Below are 18684 nucleotides of genomic sequence, written 5' to 3'. Positions count from 1 at the left end.
AGTGGAACAGCCTGCCTCCAGAAGCAGTAAATGCTCCAACACTGGAAGTTTTTAAGAAGAGACTGGACATTTGTCCGAAATGGTGTAGGATTTCCCACCTGAGCAGGGGGTTGGACTAGATGACCTCTAAGGTCCTTTCCATCTTATAACTAAGATGATCCAAGGCCCGGAGACTAAAACATAGGAAGAACGGCTGCGGGACTTGGGTCTGGCTAGTCTAAAGAAAAGAAGAAATAGGGACGCCATGATAGCAGTATTCTAGTATTTGAGGGGCTGCTGCAAAAAAGAGGGGGTCACGTTATTCTCCAAAGCACCAGAAGGAAGGACAAGAAACAATGGATGCAAGCTGATCAAAGAGAGAAGCAACCTGGAATTAAGGAGAAAGTTCCTGACAGTGAGGACAATTAACCAGTGGAACAGCTTGGCTCCAGAAATCGTGGGTGATCCATCACTGGAGGTTTTTAAGAAGAGGCTAGACCAGGGGTAGGCCACCTTGGCTCTTTTATGACTGGTGGACTTCAACTCCCAGAATTCCTGAGCCAGCCTGGCTCAGCATGGAAACCTCTCCCTTTCCCCTCAGCATGGCTGGCTCAGGAATTCTGGGAGTTGAAGTCCACCAGTCATAAAAGAGCCAAGGTTGCCTACCCCTGGGCTAGACGGTCACTTGTCTGAGATGGTATAGGTTCTCCTGCTTGAGCAGGGGGCTGGACTAGAAGAGAGGATAGATGGGGAACTCATCAAATTTGCAGAAGACACCAAGCTGGAAGGAATAGCCAACACTCCAGAAGACAGGCTTAGGATACAGGAGGATCTGGACAGACTTGAACACTGGGCGCTATCTAACAAAATGAAATTCAATGGTGAAAAAAGTAAGGATCTACATTTAGGCAAGAAAAACCAAATGTACAGGTATAGTACAGGGGGTGCCTTGCTCAATAGTAATAACTGTGAGAGGGACCTCGGAGTCCTAGTGGACAATCCCTTAAATAGGAGCCAGCCATGTGCTGCAGTTGCCAAAAAAGCCAACACAGTGCTAGGCTGCATTAACAGAGGGATAGAATCAAGATCACGTGAAGTGTTAATACCGCTTTACAAGGCCTTGGTAAGGCCACACTTGGAATACTGCATCCAGTTTTGGTCACCACGATGTAAAAAGGTGTTGAGACTCTAGAAAGAGTACAGAGAAGAGCAACAAAGAGGATCAGGGGACTGGAGGCTAAAACATATAAGGAAAGGTTGATGGAATTGGGTATGTCTAGTTTAATGAAGAGAAGGACGAGGGGGGACATGATAGCAGTGTTCCAATATCTCAGGGGCTGCCCCAAAGAAGAGGGAGTCAAGCTATTTTCCAAAGTGCCTGAAGGCAGGACAAGAAGCAACAGGTGGAAACTAATCAAGGAGAGAAGCAGCCTAGAACTAAGGAGAAACAGTTAAAACAATTAAGGACTGACTAAGGACTGACCGTTAAAACAATTAACCAGTGGAACAACCTGCCTCCAGAAGTGGTGAATGCTCCAACACTGGAAGTTTTAAAGAAGAGACTGGACAGCCATTTGTCCGAAATGGTATAGGGTTTCGTGCTTGAGCAGGGGGTTGGACTAGATGATCTCCAAGGTCCCTTCCAACTTCTTCTTCTTCTTCTTCTTCTTCTTCTTCTTCTTCTTCTTCTTCTTCTTCTTCTTCTTCTTCTTCTTCTTCTTCTTCTTCTTCTTCTTCTTCTTCTTCTTCTTCTTCTTCCTCCTCTTCTTCTTCTTCTTCTTCTTCTTCTTCTTATTATTATTATTATTATTATTATTATTATTATTATTATTATTACCTCCAGGGTCCGTTCCAGCTCTATTCTATTCTAATTCGGTATGCCTAGTTTAATGAAAAGAATGATTGAATAGAATAGAACATTATAATAGTGTTTGAAGGGACTTTGGAGGTCTTCTAGTCCAACCTCCTGCTCAGGCAGGAAACCCTATACCATTCCAGATAAAAGGCTGTCCAATCTTTCCTTAAAAACCTCCCATGTTGGAGCACTCACAACTTCCAGAGGCAAGTCATTCCACTGATTAATTGTTCTCGCTGTCAGGTAGTTTTTCCTTAGTCCTACATTGCTTCTCTCCTTGATTAGTTTCCATCCACTACTTTGTAACTTCCCACCTGTTTCCCATGAAAAAGTCACTGGGGAAGATGGCAGGAAGTCACAAGCGACTTGCAAGCAGGCCAGTCAGTGGCTGTTGCCTGGCAAACAAGAATGTGAGTGGCTTTTCAGCAGAAAGTGTGTTCTTCTCCACTGACTTTGTGGGAAACAAACCGGGAAGGTTGCAAATGCGTACAGTTCTCCATTTACGACTGCAATTGTGGGCAGAATTATAGGAGTTGCCAAGCTTTGATAGATGGGCTGTTCTTAAATTAGGTATTCCATGCACTTTGTGCTTTCAATTTATTTTTTATTAAATATTTATTAATTAAATGTATATGCTAATTATCAATCACTAGATAAATAAAATAGATAGAGAGAGAGGGGTGGGTGGGTGGGTGGATGGATGGATGGATAGGAGAGAGAGAGAGAGAGAGAGAGAGAGAGAGAGAGAGGTCTTTGGTTGTTCGGGTTTTCTCCCGCGTCAAATTGGAAGTGTCTTGGCAACGTTTCGACGAAGTCCCATTCGTCATCTTCAGGCTGGTGTTTTTGGCTTCGTGCTTCTAGGAGCAAAGTGTGATCGTAGCTGCCGTCTCTCTATATATATTGGTGGGGGTGTGTGGAGTGCTGGCTTAGTTGCTGTAGGTGGATCGGTTGGCTGTGTTGGAGTTAATGTTTGTGGATTGTTTGGCTGTTTAGCTACGATCACACTTTGCTCCTAGAAACATGAAGCCGAAAACACCAGCCTGAAGATGACGAATGGGACTTCGTCGAAATGTTGCCAAGACGCTTCCAATTTTATGTGGGAGAAAACCGGAATAACCAAAGACCTACATACAAACACCCGCAAAAACCTCAGAAAACATAGATAGATAGATAGATAGATAGATAGATAGATAGATAGATAGATAGATAAACCTTTATTGTCATGTTTTACTATGGACACATTGGCACACATTAAAAATGAAATTTATTTTGCTTGCTCTTAAAAGTGTACATATACATAGCATAGCACACATTTAAACATGCTATATACAACATATGTATAAACTTTCATCCTTACATATAAATAAACATATAAATATTAATCAATGTCCATCTTGAATACTACCCAAAGGGATTCTGATAGGCTTACAATACAGTACTTTGGCCTTTCCCTCCACCCCCCGCACTCCTGAGCGGAAGGCCCTCTGTACTTGCTCAGAGGCACGGGAGCCAGAAGACTTAAAACTTTTTTTTTTTAAAAAAAAACCTCACTAACAAAACCCGAACGCGGCGCCAACGCCACCTAGCGGCTTCCCTTCTCCAGACAGGACCCCTGAGGGGGCGTGGCCTCCGCTGCTCGCTGCGCCTCCCGCGACGCTCATTGGCTGAACCGCGCGCGTGCGCAGCTTGCGGTCCTCCAGCATCCCAGAATGCCGCTGTACCCGGAAGTTGCGCCGCCACCACCGCCTCCTCCGCCGCCGCCGCTGCTGGGCGGAGAAGAGAAGCCGGGATGGAGGACGAAGAGCTCGACTTGGCCTACGACCTGGAGGCCGCCTTGCAGCTGGCGCCGGAGGTGCAGCTGGCCATTGAGCAGGTGAAGGGGCGAGGGGCGTGGTTGGGAGGGCGAGGGGGCGTGGCTTGGGGACAGGGCGGAGCCTTAGTATGCTAATTAAAGAGGGGGGGAGAGGGAAGGGGCAGGTGGGAGCAGGGGGCTGCTTAGAGAGGGTCCATATTTAAGAGGGGGGCTTATTGGGGGCAGCCCCCCTATAGGGAAGGGTCCCTGGAGGTGACCCTAATGGGGGGGGGACAAAGACCTCCTGGGATTTGGGGGCTGCTCAGGAGCTTTGGACTCCAGTTCCCATCAGCCTCAGCCAGATGGAGTTGGGGTCCCTTTGGAAGTGGGATTGTAGGGGTCCAGGGGAAGGCTGGGGTATCCACAGGGGTCCTCCGGAAGAGATAAAATGGGTGGGAGGGCTGGATGCCTTTAGGATGACAAAGTGGGGGGGGGCAGCACCCCCCCCAAACCTCATCATTTTCCACCCATAGTTAAGCAAATAGATGCCCAAATTTCATCCATGAAGTCATCAGTCCTTTTATATGTGCACTCTCAAGCTTCCTCGCTGCATTCAAGATGGACAGTGATTCACACTGATATGTATTTATATGTAAGGCTGTAGGTATAGACATGTGTGTGTCTATAGCAGTGGTTCTCAACCTGTGGGTCGGGACCCCATTTGGGGTCGAACGACCATTTCACGGGGGTCGCCAAACAACGCAGTCCACCATTTTTTCCCCCTTTTCCTTAGCTGTGCTACTCCCTTTTATTCTGTTGGCTTTTGAAAGCCAATAGAATAGACTCTCTTGAATAGAGTCTAATTCTATTGGCTTTCAAAAGCCAATAGGAACTGTCCAGGCTGTCTCTGCCCTGCTGAGCCCGCCAAAAGTCCCCTTCTGCAAACGGTGCTGCACCCGTTGAGTAGTCCTCGACTTACGACCGGTTGAGTAGTCCTCGACTTACGACCGGTTGGGGGTCGCGGCATTAAAAAGGTTGAGAACCACTGATCTATAGCATGTTTATAGGTGTGTTATGTATGCTTTTTGAGAGCGGGCGACAGAATTTCATTTTCAACGTGGGCCAGTATGCCCACTGTAAAAAAATGTCAATAAAAGTTAGGAGATCTATATATTCATTTTAATTTTAATCCTTTTCAAATCATCATCTAATCAGCCTTTTATATTTTCGGCCCCTTTTGGTTCTTCTTGAGAGACAGAAGCAGTAAATGCTCCAACACTGGAACTTTTTAAGAAGAGACCGGACAGCCATTTGTCCGAAATGGTATAGAGCAGGGGTAGGCAACCTTGGCTCTTTTATGACTGGTTGACTTCAATACCCAGAATTCCTGAATCAGCCGTACTGACAGGAATTCTGGGAGTTGAAGTCCACAAGTCATAAAAGAGCCAAGGTTGCCTACCCCTGGTCTAGGGTTTCCTGCCTGAGCAGGGGGTTGGACTTGATGACCTCCAAGGTCCCTTCCAACTTTTTATTATTATGGATCATCGCACAGTCAGCCAGATGTTCAGGCTGGATTTGGCATCTTGTCTACCTATCGAGTCCTTACCCAGGACCTGGGATAGGCTGATGTGGATGTTTGATGGTATTACAGGTGTCGTCGCAGGATGGAAGCAGTTCCTAGTAAGGCCGCCTTTTGCAATTGACTAATAGCAAATTTGTCAATGCCAATAGTGTTCAAGTGGTGCTCCAGTTATTTTGGGATTGCACCCAAGGAGCCTATTACTATTGGCACTACCCTTGCTTGCTTTTGCCACAGTCTTTTTATTTGTAGGTCTTTGTATTTTGTTATCTTCTCTAGTTCTTTCTCCTCTATTCTGCTGTCTCCAGGCACTTCCACGTCCACTATCCAGACTTTTTTGCCTTTCTTATCGACAATTGTTAAGTCTGGGGTGTTATGTTGCAGGTGCTTGTCTGTTTGAAGTCTGAAGTCTCAGAGCAGTTTAATTATTATTATTATTATTATTACAACATACAGGAATGCCTTTTCCCTCCACAGTACAGACTTAAAACAGTTTATTTCATGACCGTTCAAAGGTACAATGACATTGAAAAAAATGTGACTTAGGAGCGTCACAGCATCCCCCCCCCATGGTCATGTGATCAAAATGCGGACACTTGGCAACTGGCTCATATTTACGACGCTCGCTGCGTCCCGGGGTCATGTGATCCCCTTTTGCGACCTTCTGATAAGCAAAGTCAATGGGGAAGCCAGATTCACTTAACAAGTATGTTGCTAATTTAACAACTGCAGTGATTCACTTAACAAATGTGGCAAGAAAAGTCGTAAAATGAGGCAAAACTCACTTAACAAATGTCTCACTTAGCAACAGAAGTTCAATTGTGGTCGTGCGTAGAGGACTCCCTATACATAGTGGGTCTAGATTATTGGGCTTCACGAATCCATAAAAAGCTCAATTATTTGAATTCACGCCATTCAAAGGGATCTTTGTATGGAAAATAGTGGTTTTAGGCTTGAGGGAAGTAGGCAAGGAAAAGTTTGAAAGGTAAATCTTACATTTATGTTTATCAGTGAAATTATAAGAGTGAACAGTTTTTAAAAATATAGGGACGAGTTTACTTTTAACTGAGTCACAGAGGAGATTTAGGAAGCAAAATCAAATATATCTTCTTTGTCAGTCTTCTTAGATTGGTGTTTCTCAGTCTTGACCATTTGCAGCTGTGTGGACAACAACTCCCAGAATTCCCCAGTCAGCTATGCTCTTTCTTTGTAAACCAGTAGCTTGCCGTGTCAGTATTGGTGGGAGTGTAAGCAAACTTCCTTTCTTCCCAGCATTGAACATGCTACCTAGTTGGGTCACGAAATGTCTGCAAAAACCCACCAAATTCAGAGAACACCAAGGGCCCCATGTTTATTAGATTTTAACAAACAGTATCAGTTAACTACATTAACATAAATCCAAGAGACATATAGAGGAAAAAATATAGAAAATATAATGCTGCTAAAAATCTTAGATTGTAGAATCAGTGTACAATTTAATGTTGTTTGCAATTGCAGTCCCTGCCATTCATTTGTAATTTTTCTTTCTTCTTTGATTGCTATTCTGTTCCGTTCCATTCCATTCCATATTTTCTATTCTATTCCATTCCATTTGATTCCATTCCATTCTATTCTATTCTATTCTATTCCATTCCATTCTTATTCTATTCTACTCTATATTCTACTCTACTCTACTTTACTCTACTCTATTTTCTCCCTTCTTCTATTCTAGTCTATTCTATTCTATTTTATTCTATTCTATTCTACGCTACTCTACTCTACTCTATTCTATTTTCTCCCTTATTCTGTTCTGTTCTGCTCTGCTCTACTCTACTCTATTCCTATTCCTATTCCTTTTTCTCTATTCCATTCCTATCCTATCCTATCTTCCTATCCTATCCTATTTTATTCTCTATTCTATTCTATTCTATTTTAATTGTAGAATCAGTGTACAATTTAGTGTTTTTTTGCAAGTGCAGTCCCAGCCATTCATTTGTAATTTTTCTTTCTTCCTTGATTGGTAGGTATTTCCCAGCCAAGATCCACTGGACAGGGCTGATTTCAACGCAGTGGAATACATCAATACTCTTTTTCCAACTGAGCAAGTGAGTTGAATCTATGCCACTGTACGATGCCATGTGGTTTTGATTTATTTTCATATTCTTTGTTACTGCAATTTCGAGGCCACAAATGAGACCCATCAGAAAATGCAAGCAGTCCTGCAATGCTGCATTCTAACCATCAGGGCTCCCAAAGGCACAATATTGGGACTATCACTTCATGTAGAAGGCCAGGCAAAGGCTGGCGGCGGAGTCAAGCGAGGAATCAGCCTGGAATCGTTAGGTTCCCACAAATGGTTTAAATTCAACCCCTCTTCAATTCCTTTGACTCTTATGTAGCACCAAGTTTGTGCTGACTGCTAACTTGACTCTTGTCTATAAGCAGCCCTTGACCTATAACCATTTATTTATTCAAACAGTACTAGCAATAACACTTATCCTTATGTACTGCTTCACAGCGCTTAACAGCTCTCTCTAAGCCAGGGATGTCAAACTCAGTTTCATTGAGGACCACATCAGCATTGCGGTTGCCCTCGGTGGGGCCAGTTGGATGCGGCCTACTGGGTGGGCGTGGATGGAGTGGGTGTGGCCTACTGGGTGGGCATGGCCAGCTCTACATCATTCGCGTCGTGGGGGCCTGGGCAGGGGTGGGACAGATCTGAGGGTCTCTGGCAGAAGTGGGGGGGACCAGGGCAGAGCCCATCAAGCCGGATAGGTGAAGTCGGCGAGGGCCATTTGCTGGCCACTTCCAGGCGATGGTGCATTTCTTCGTTCCTCACAAAGGGGGACACCTCCCCAGCATGCACCCAGGGGACAGGGCCGACGCGGCAGGGGCTGGTTCCTCGCTGTTTCCAGACGGCCTTGTGGAGCTAAGACTGAATGCGTTTCAGCATAGATGACCATCACAAAATTGTACATTGGCTCCCGGCCAGCCTGGGCCAGGGCCAAGGCAGTGGGGGCCGTTCCCTCACTGTTTCCAGGATGGCTTCATGGGCCACATGAAACCACGTTGCGGACCTCATCCGGCCCCTGGGCCTTGTGTTTGACAGATCTGCTCTAAGCTGTTTACAGAGTCAACATCTTGTCCCCAACAATCTGGGTCCTCCTTTGACCGACTTCAGAAGGAGGGAAGGCTGAGTCAACCTTGAGCCCCCCCCCCAATCAGGATCAAACTCCTGGCTGTGGGCAGAGTCAGCCTACAGGGCTCAGGGTTTGAACCTCTTAACAATGGTTCAGAGTTACGACAGCCTCAGAAAAAGCGACATACCACCACAACTGTCACATGACCCCTTCGGTCATGTCACTGCAGTTCGGGTGCTTCGGGCATGGCGTGTTATTTTAAGGTTTTGATTTGAATGCATGGCATTGACGGCTATACCGCCATAGGGCGGGAATAATGTCAGGTCAAAGATGTCAGAAGTAAGTCTTCATCCTGGTTCATCCAAGCCGGGGATAAATAAGCAACATGGCGACTGCTTTGGGAAGAAGGTTACAGTTTATTGAAGAAGCAGAAAGATGGTCGTTGCAAGAAAGAGCGGAGGAGAGGAAAGAGAGGTTGAGCACATGAGCAGTAGGTTTTTATACCCCCCCCCCAGCCTTGTTTGGAATAGTTTCCTGTTCCTGTGGCATGAACCTTGAGGCTATTTCTGAGTGTTTTTTCTAGGCCTTGATATCTGTGGTTTAATCCTATTATCATATCCTGCTTCCCAGATGATGGGGCTAATGACTCCTAGAGTTTGGGTGGGCCATGCAGATTTTCTCTTTGTCTTCTTGAGTGCTCTGGCTCCAACTTTCTGATGGTTTTACATCTGCATTTGTATGGGGCTAGCTCTTCCTTGGGGCAGAGAGGTAGATTTGGGGACAGGTTTGGTTTTTTAAAAAAAAATCCTTTGGAGGAAAAATATATTTTTCTGCCCTTTTAATATTTCCTTCTCTGGGCTAACTTCCCTCAAAGAAGATGGTGACATATTAATATACAGTTTATGATGCTGTAAATCGGGGCCTGGGTTGGAAACCTGAGCTCTGTGTGATGGGGTGCACTCCCATTCATTGCCCCAGTTCCTGCCCAGATAGCGGTTCTAAAGCATGCAACTTCTTTGGAAGAGCAACCAAGAGGATTAAAGGCCTGGAGACACAAACGTATGAAGAACAGTTGCAGGATTTGGCTTTGGTTACTCTAAAGAACAGAAGTACTAGGGAGGACATGATAGCAGTCTTCCAGAATTTGAGGGGCTGCCACAAAGAAGGAGGGGGGTCAGTTAATTTTCCAAAGCAGCAGAAGCCAAGACAAGAAACAATGGACAGAAACAGAGGGACCTCGGAGTCCTAGTGGACAATCCCTTAAATAGGAGCCAGCCGTGTGCTGCAGCTGCCAAAAAGGCCAACACAGTGCTAGGCTGCATCAACAGAGGGATAGAATCAAGATCACGTGAAGTATTAATGCCACTTTACAAGGCCTTGGTGAGGCCACACTTGGAATACGGCATCCAGTTTTGGTCACCACGATGTAAAAAAGATGTTGAGACTCCAGAAAGAGTGCAGAGAAGAGCAACAAAGATGATCAGGGAACTGGAGGCCAAAGCATATAAGGAACGGTTGCTGGAATTGGGTATGTCTAGTTTAATGAAGAGAAGGACGAGGGGGGACAGGATAGCAGTCTTCCAATATCTCAGAGGCTGCCCCAAAGAAGAGGGAATCAAGCTATTCTCCAAAGCACCTGAAGGCAGGACAAGAAGCAACGGATGGAAACTAATCAAGGAGAGAAGCAACCTGGAACTAAGGAGAAACTTCCTGACAGTTAGAACAATTAACCAGTGGAACTCCTTGCCTCCAGAAGCGGTGAATGCTCCAACACTGGAAGTTTTCAAGAAGAGACTGGACAGCCATTTGTCCAAAATGGTATAGAGTTTCCTGCCTGAGAAGAGGGTTGGACTAGATGACCTCCAAGGTCCCTTCCAACTTTATTATTATTATTATTATTATTATTATTATTATTATTATTTAATTTTGAACCCAAGAATGGTTTGGGGGAGAGGCATGGTGTTCGAGTTGCTTAATTGGAGCTGCTCCTCAGCCTTGTAAAATGGATTAATAAATATTTTGGGGGAATGTGTTTGATGAATGCAGATTGGGGATCTGATTCCCTTGATGGTGCATAATGAAAAGATTAAGTCCTGCCCCCCCCCTCCTATTTTTCTCTTGCAGTCTTTGGCCAATATCGATGACGTAGTGAACAAAATCAGGATGAAAATAAGGTAAGTGAGGATGGGGGTGTTATTATTATTTTTTTCCCGTTTCATGGGAGGGGTGGCAACTGCCTCAATTTTCTTTCAAGTGAAACATCTGTACCAGGCTTTCTCAACCTTGGCAATGTGCAGATGTGTGGACTTCAATTCCCAGCATTCCCTGCCTAGCCAGCTGTTTGCTTGGGCAATTCTGGAACTTGAAGTCCAGTCACCCTAAAGCAGGGGTAGGCAACCTTGGCTCTTTTATGACTGGTGGACTTCAACTCCCAGAATTCCTGAGCCAGTCATGCTGAGGGGAAAGGGAGAGGTTTCCATGCAGAGCCATGCTGCCTCAGGAATTCTGGGAGTTGAAGTCCACGAGTCCTAAAGCGGCCTAGGCCTAGGCCAGAGGTAGGCAACCTTGGCTCTTTTATGACTCGTGGACTTCAACTCCCAGAATTCCTGAGCCGGCATGGCTCAGCATGTTAACCTCTCCCTTTCCCCTCAGCATGGCTGGTTCAGGAATTCTGGGAGTTGAAGTCCACCAGTCATAAAAGAGCCAAGGTTGCCTACCCCTGCCCTAAAGTATGTTAGCTGGGGAATTCTGGGTGTTGAAGTCCAGCCATCTTTAGGCAGGCTGACTAAGGAATTCTGGGAGTTGGAGTTCACCTAACTTAAAATGCTGGCTAGGGAATTCTGGGAGTTGAAGACCACCCATCTTCAAGCATATTGACTGGGGAACTCTGGGAGTGGAAGTTCACCCATCTTCAAGCATGCTGGCTGGGGAATCCAGGAGTGGAAATCCACTCATATTAAAGGATATTGGCTGGGGAATTCTGGGAATGAAAGTCCACCCATCTTAAAGCATGCTGGCTGGGGAATTCTGGGAGTGGAAGTCCACCCATCTTAAAGCATGCTGGCTGGGGAATTCTGGGAAATGAAGTCCACTCTTCTTAAAGCAGGCTGGCTGGGGAATTCTGGGAGCTGAAGTCCACCCCTCTTAAAGCAGGCTGGCTGGGGAATTATGGATGCTGGCCCATGCACTTTAAAGTTGCCATGGTTGACAAAAACTGGTTTATTGCATATTGATTTCACCGCTATGGCGTGATTAGTGACATGCAACAAGTGATTACTGATAATCCTCAACGTACGACCACAATTAAGCCCAAAATTTATTTGCTAACTGAGAAATTGGTTAAATGAGTTTTGCCCCATTTTACAACTTTTCTTGCCACATTTATTAAGTGAATCACTGCAGTTGTTAAATTAGTAACCTGGTTGTTAAGTGAATCTGGCTTCCCCCCATTGACTTTGCCTGTCGGAAGGTCGCAAAAGGGGATCACATGACCCCCGCAACACTGCAACCGTCATAAATACGAGTCAGTTGCCAAGCGTCTGAATTTGGACCCCGTGACATTGGGGATGCTGCAATGGTCGTAAGTGTGAAAACCAGTCATAGGTCACTTTTTTTCAGTGCCGTTGTAACTTTGAACCGTCACTAAGCAAACTGTTGTAAGTTGAGGACTGCCTGTATTCCAGTTTTCCTTTTCTGAGTTGCTTAGGCCAGTGGTGGCGAACCTATGGCACGGGTGCCAGAGGCGGCACTCAGAGCCCTCTCTGTGGGCACGCGTGCCATCGCCCCAGTCCTAGGCGTTCAGTTGGGTTTTATAAAACCTTTTCGCTTAGGCCTCCGCCGTGTGCAAAAAAAAAAAAGGTTCAATCAATCAATTTCAACCTCGCGGGAAAAAAAAAGACCTTGCAAAGTTGGAATTGATTGATTGAACTTTTTTGTCCCAGTCTGCCGTGACCACCGCAGCCACGCCCACCCAATGGGCCACACCCACCCAATGGGCCACGCCCACCCGGCACACGACGATGCATAAGTGGGTTCTGGGTTGCAGTTTGGGCACTTGGTCTCTAAAAGGTTCGCCATCACTGCCGTATGTATACCATATACCATATATCTCCCTATTCATTGATCTTTTATACCATTTACATATTGCATTTTATACTATTTACACCAGTGGTTCTCAACCTTTTTAATGCCGCGACCCCCCCAACCGGTCGTAAGTCAAGGACTACTAAACCGGACGTAAGTCGAGGACTACTCAATTGGTGCAGCACCGTTTGCAGAATGGGACTTTTGGCGGGCTCAGCAGGGCAGAGACAGCCTGGACAATTCCTATTGGCTTTTGAAAGCCAATAGAATTAGACTCTATTCAAGAGAGTCTATTCTATTGGTTTTCAAAAGCCAATCGAATAAAAGGGAGTAGCACAGCTAAGGAAAAGGGGGAAAAAATGGCAGACTGCGTTGTTTGGCGATCCCCGTGGAATGGTCGTTCGACCCCAAATGGGGTCCCGACCCACAGGTTGAGAACCGCTGATTTACACATTTACATATTTACACACATATTTACGTCTGTTTACAACATAACTTCCGTTTCCATTCTTAATTCATATTCTTTCTGATCTCTATCTTAATGCTCACTTTGAGGTTGAAAATCTACACTTTCTCTCTTCTAGACGAGCTTTCTTTGTTCTGACTTTTTCTCCTCGAGTCTAACCAATAGTACATCTTATCCCAAACTTCGTAATACTCTGTTTCATCCTTGTCTTTAATTTTAATTGTTAGTCTATCCATCTCTGCACATATCAAAAAAACTTCTCGCGGGGGAAAAAAAAGATCTCGCAAAGTTGGAATTGATTGATTGAACTTTTTAGTCCCTCCCAGTCTGCTGTGATCACCGCAGCCACGCCCACCCAATGGGCCACGCCCACCCAATGGGCCACGCCCACCCAATGGGCCACGCCCACCCGGTACCCGACGATGCATAAGTGGGTTTTGGGTTGCAGTTTGGTCACTCGGTCTCTCAAAGGCTCGCCATCACTGGCTTAGGCTTTGTGGAAACAAGCTTCCACTCTCAAAAGCGGTTTGCAAAAGAACAGCATTTATTTTAAAGCTTGAAATGTGGCCGTTGGATTTAAGAATATCTCGGCGACCTTTTTTTTCCCCAAAAAAGTTGATGCGGAAAATTACTTTCAGATTTTTTTTTATCTTTTTTTTTTTTTCCCCTTTGCAGACGATTGGATGATAATATTCGGATGGTGGTGAGGGCCCAGACCAACGTGGGGCAAGATGGCCGCGAGGTACGTTCTTATATAATAATAATAATAATAATAATAATAATAATAATAATAATAATAATAACCTTAGGTGCAATCCCAAAACAACTGGAGCACCACTTGAACACCATTGGCATTGACAAATTCGCTATTAGTCAATTGCAAAAGGCAGCCTTATTAGGAACTGCTTCCATCCTGCGACGATATCTGTAATACCATCAAACATCCACATCTGCCTACCCCAGGTCCTGGGTAAGGACTCGATAGGTAGACAAAATGCCAAATCCAGTCTGAACATCTGGCTGACTGTGCGATGATCCATAATAATAATAATAAAGTTGGAAGGGACCTTGGAGGTCATCTAGCCCAGCCCCCTGCTCAGGCAGGGAAGCCTATACCATTTCAGACAAATTGAGAATGATCTCTTAATTCCAAATAGTTTCTCCTCTTTGCTACTTTCAATGTGTGTTTTTTTTCTTCCCCCCCCCCTCTTTTTTTGCATTCTCTATTTTATTCTCTTCTTTGGGGGCGGGGGGGGGGGCAGACTCTGTTTCAGCTTGCACAAAATTTGCAGACAATACAGTGGGGGAGGGGAGAAGGAGAATTCCCCCCCCAACCTGCGTGTCTGATGGCTGTTCCCAGGGAGGAAATATTAGCGGAACGGCATTCCAGAACTGCGTCCTGCAGACTTTCCTCCGCCATTCCAGACAGCGGCTGGGTCTGACGCCTTGGCAGAGGCTGGGAAACAGACCCCCTTTTGGCTGTGGTTGTCTGGGCCAGCTGATGGCGTCCCCCCTCCCCAAACACACACACAGACACATGAACACACAGATTAGCATTTCGCCTCCATTCCAGTGGAACATGATCCCGAGGGCTGCAGCTGAATCCCTTAGTGTGTTCTGCTGGCAGCTGCTTCAAAGCCCTGGGCTCTTGGTCTCCCACGATGCCCTGCAGCTGTGAAGGAGTGGAGGAATTCTGGGAAATTGATCCGGGGGGGGGAGAGGGACACCTGGATTTATTTTGACTGAACCTTGGGGAAATTGGGCAAGGAATGACAAGTCGTGGCTTGAAATATGTTGGGTCTTTGTTTCTCAGTGGATTGTTTGAATAGTGCAATCCAGTGTTGGGCAATCTGCGGTGTTTTAAGAAGGGTGGACTTCCACTCCCAGAACTCTCCTGTGTTAAGCCATGTGGACTTCCACATTCCTTAAAGCATGGTGGCTGGGGAATTCTGGGAGTGGAAGTCCACCCGTCTTCAAGCATGCTGGCTGGGGGATTCTGGAAGTGGAAGTCCACCCCCCTTCAAGCAGGCTAGCTGGGGGATTCTGGGAGTTGAACTCCACCCATCTTAAAGCATGCTGGCTGGGGAATTCTGGGAGTGCAAGCCCACCCCTCTTCAAGCATGCTGGCTGGGGGATTCTGGGAGTGGAAGTCCAGCCCCCTCTTCAAGCAGGCTGGCTGGGGGATTCTGGGAGTTGAACTCCAGCCCCCCCTTAAAGCTTGCTGGCTGAGAAATTCTGGGAGTTGAACACCCATCTTAAAGAAGGCTGGCTGGGGGATTCTGGGAGTGGAAGTCCACCCATCTTAAAGCAGGCTGGCTGGGGGATTCTGGGAGTGGAAGTCCACCCCTCTTCAAGCATGCCGGCTGGGGAATTCTGGGAATGGAAGTCCACCCCTCTTAAAGCATGCTGGCTGGGGAATTCTGGGAATGGAAGTCCACCCCTCTTAAAGCATGCTGGCTGGGCAATTCTGGGAGTGGAAGTCCACCCATCTTAAAGCATGCTGGCTGGGGAATTCTGGGAATGGAAGTCCACCCAAAGCCTGCTGGCTGTCTTTTATGACTTGGGGACTTCCGCTCCCAGAATTCCAGGGCAGGCTCAGGAATTCTGGGAGTTGAAGCCCACCAGTCATAAAAGGGCCCAGGTTCCCCACCCTTGTGATGAAGGAAGAATGCAGTGATGCAAACCCCCACTCCCTTCCCCAACTCAGAAAATTGCTTGCATGGCCCATCCTGGCCATCTTGAATTCCAGGCACCCACCAAGAGGATGATAAGATGGTTGTGTGGATTCAGTTGAGGGGGTTCTCGCTGTTCAATATGTTTTTTCTCCCCACCTCCTGTCTTTTCTCCAGGCTCTTGAAGAGGCCCAGAAAGCCATCCAGCAGCTTTTTGGTAAGATAAAAGACATTAAGGATAAAGCAGAAAAATCGGAGCAGATGGTGAGTGCTGAGTGCCTTACTGTTTAGGGGACTGGGGGCTAAAACATATGAGGAATGGTTGCTGGAATTGGGTATGTCTAGTTTAACGAAGAGAAGGACGAGGGGGGACATGATAGCAGTCTTCCAGTATCTCAGGGGCTGCCCCAAAGAAGAGGGAGTCAAGCTATTCTCCAAAGCCCCTGAAGGCAGGACAAGAAGCAATGGATGGAAACCAATCAAGGAGAGAAGCAACCTAGAACTAAGGAGAAACTTCCTGACAGTGAGAACAATCAACCAGTGGAACTCCTTGCCTCCAGAAGCGGTGAATGGTCCAACACTGGAAGTTTTTAAGAAGAGACTGGACAGCCATTTGTCTGAAATGGTGTAGGGTTTCCTGCCTGAGCAGGGGGTTGGACTAGATGACCTCCAAGGTCCCTTCTGATTTTATTCTATTCCAGTGGTTCTCAACCTTTCTAATGCCGCGACCCCATAATACAGTTCCCCATGTTGTGGTGACCCCCAACCACTTATACCTCACCGGGTGCCAGGGGCATGGCCAAAGATAAGGGGGAAAAAATGGCGGACAGCCTTGTTTGGCGACCCCCGTGAAATGGTCATTCGACCCCAAATGGGGTCCCGACCCACAGGTTGAGAACCACTGTTCTATTCTATTCTATTCTATTCTATTCTATTCTATTCTATTCTATTCTATTCTCAGTAAAGATTCTATTTTCAATAAAGATTCTATTCTATTCATGTTCATTGTGTCAATAACACTATCTAGAATAGAATAGAGCTGAAAGGGACCTTGGAGGTCTTCTAGTCCAGCCCTCTGCTCAAGCAGGAGAACCTATACCATCTCAGACAAGTGGTTGACCAGTCTCTTCTTAAAGACTTCTATTCACAACTTCTGGAGGCAGGTTGTTCCACTGGTTAATTGTCCTCACTGTTAGGAAGTTTCTCCTTAGTTCTAGGTTGCTTCTTGATGAGTTTCCATCCGTTGTTTCTTGTCCTGCCTTCTGGTGCTTTGAAGAATAATTTGACCTCCTCTTCTTTGTGGCAGCCCCTAAAATACTGGAATACTGCTATCATGTCACCCCTGTTTCTTCTTTTTCTTAGACTAGCCAAATCCAGGAAGAAGGAAGGAAGGAAGGAAGGAAGGAAGGAAGGAAGGAAGGAAGGAAGGAAGGAAGGAAGGAAGGAAGGAAGGAAGGAAGGAAGGAAGGAAGGAAGGAAAGAAAGAAGGAAGGAAGGAAGGAAATGAGAATGGAAGAATGGTGAAAAGAGGAGGGAAGGAAAGGGGAGAGATAGGAGAAGGAATGAAGGGATAGGAGAATGGAGAGAAAGGGAAGAAGGGAAAAAGGAAGGGATAGGAAAAGGATGGAAGAGAAAATTGGGAGAGGGAGGGGAAGGAAGGAAGGAGAAAAGAGTGGAGGAGGAGGTAGGAGAATGAAGGAGCACAGAATTAAGGAAGGGACCGGGAAGGAAGGAAGGGGAGAAGGAATGAAGGGAGAGAGAATTGGGAAAAGAGGGGAAGGAAGGAGATGAGGGGAAAAAAAGAATGACAAAAAGGGAGGAATAAGAGAAAGAAGGGATAGGAGAATGAAGGGAGGGGGGAAGAAAGGAAGGAAGGAAAAGGGAGGGATGAAGGAATAAGGGAAGAGAAAATTGAGAGACGGAGGGAGGGAAAGAAAGAGAAAGAAAGAAAGAAAGAAAGAAAGAAAGAAAGAAAGAAAGAAAGAGATAGGAAAAAAATGAAGGGAGAGAGAATTGGGGAAAGGAAAGGAGAGGAAAGGGAAGGAAAGAAGGCAAGGTCCAGGGAAAGGAAATTTCGTTGTATGTGTATACTGTGTATACACATACAATGACAATAAAGTTTATTATTATTATTATTATTATTATTATTATTATTGAAGAGAAAAAAGAGATAATGGAGGGGAGGAAGAGAGGAATAAAGGAATACCAGGCTGTTTGCAGCGTTGCATGTTTATGATTTATTACGCTGAAGCCCAGGGTGAGTCTGATGGCGCTAGACCAGTGGTTCTCAACCTGTGGGTCAGGACCCCATTTGGGGTCGAACGACCATTTCACGGGGGTCGCTAAACAACGCAGTCCACCATTTTTTCCCCCTTTTCCTTAGCTGTCCCTTTTATTCTATTGGCTTTTGAAAGCCAATAGGAATTGTCCAGGCTGTCTCTGCTCTGCTGAGCCCGCCAAAACTCCCATTCTGCAAATGGTACTGCACCAATTGAGTAGTCCTCGACTTACGACCGGTTGAGTAGTCCTCAACTTACGACTGGTTGGGGGTCACAGCATTAAAAAGGTTGAGAACCACTGCACTAGAATTTGTTGAACACCAAAACCTCTCAGAAAACAAGAATTAAAAGTCCGGTTTTCTACTTCCACCCCAACATATAACTTTGGGTGGGTGAGGGTGGGGCTAGAGGCTCTCCAAAGTCCCCTTCCATCATTTTGTGGATTGCATTTCTTTCATCTCACCAAAGCGCCCCCCCCATTTAGAATGGAGGCTGTGCTTTTCTGTTGAATCCTTCGCTCAATAATGCCTGTGCATGCTTCCATCTAACCAGGTTAAAGAAATCACTCGGGATATCAAGCAGCTGGACCACGCTAAACGCCACTTGACCACCTCCATCACCACCCTGAACCACCTCCACATGTTAGCTGGGGGAGTGGATTCACTGGAGTAAGTTGCCTGGGATCCGTCGTAACTTTGAATGGTGTCTTAAGTGATTCGTCGTAAGTCGAGGACTACCTCTATAACAGTGGTTCTCAACCTGTGGGTCGGGACCCCATTTGGGGTCGAACGACCATTTCACGGGGGTCGCCAAACAACGCAGTCTGCCATTTTTTCCCCCCTTTTCCTTAGCTGTGCTCC

The 18684-nt window shown here is 46.1% G+C and overlaps 1 protein-coding gene across 2 annotated transcripts in view; it reads left to right on the top strand.

Moving 5' to 3' along the window:
• Positions 1-3560: 3560 nt before the first annotated feature.
• VPS53 (VPS53 subunit of GARP complex) overlaps positions 3561-18684 on the top strand; it is a 77591-nt gene continuing 62467 nt past the window's right edge. For both annotated transcript variants that reach the window (XM_039321238.1, XM_039321237.1), the window contains exons 1-6: positions 3561-3707; positions 7209-7289; positions 10449-10498; positions 13549-13615; positions 15723-15809; positions 18377-18492. In XM_039321238.1, coding sequence (XP_039177172.1) covers positions 3624-3707; positions 7209-7289; positions 10449-10498; positions 13549-13615; positions 15723-15809; positions 18377-18492 — 485 coding nt within the window. In that variant the 5' untranslated portion in view covers positions 3561-3623. The remainder of the gene's footprint in view (positions 3708-7208; positions 7290-10448; positions 10499-13548; positions 13616-15722; positions 15810-18376; positions 18493-18684) is intronic.

This window comes from Crotalus tigris, unplaced genomic scaffold, assembly GCF_016545835.1.
Source record: "Crotalus tigris isolate CLP2741 ecotype Arizona unplaced genomic scaffold, ASM1654583v1 scf7180000023723.778456, whole genome shotgun sequence".
NCBI classification, from domain to species: Eukaryota; Metazoa; Chordata; class Lepidosauria; order Squamata; family Viperidae; genus Crotalus; species Crotalus tigris.
The sequence above is the reverse complement of the archived record's forward strand: the minus strand, read 5'-3'. Positions and strand labels throughout refer to the sequence as shown.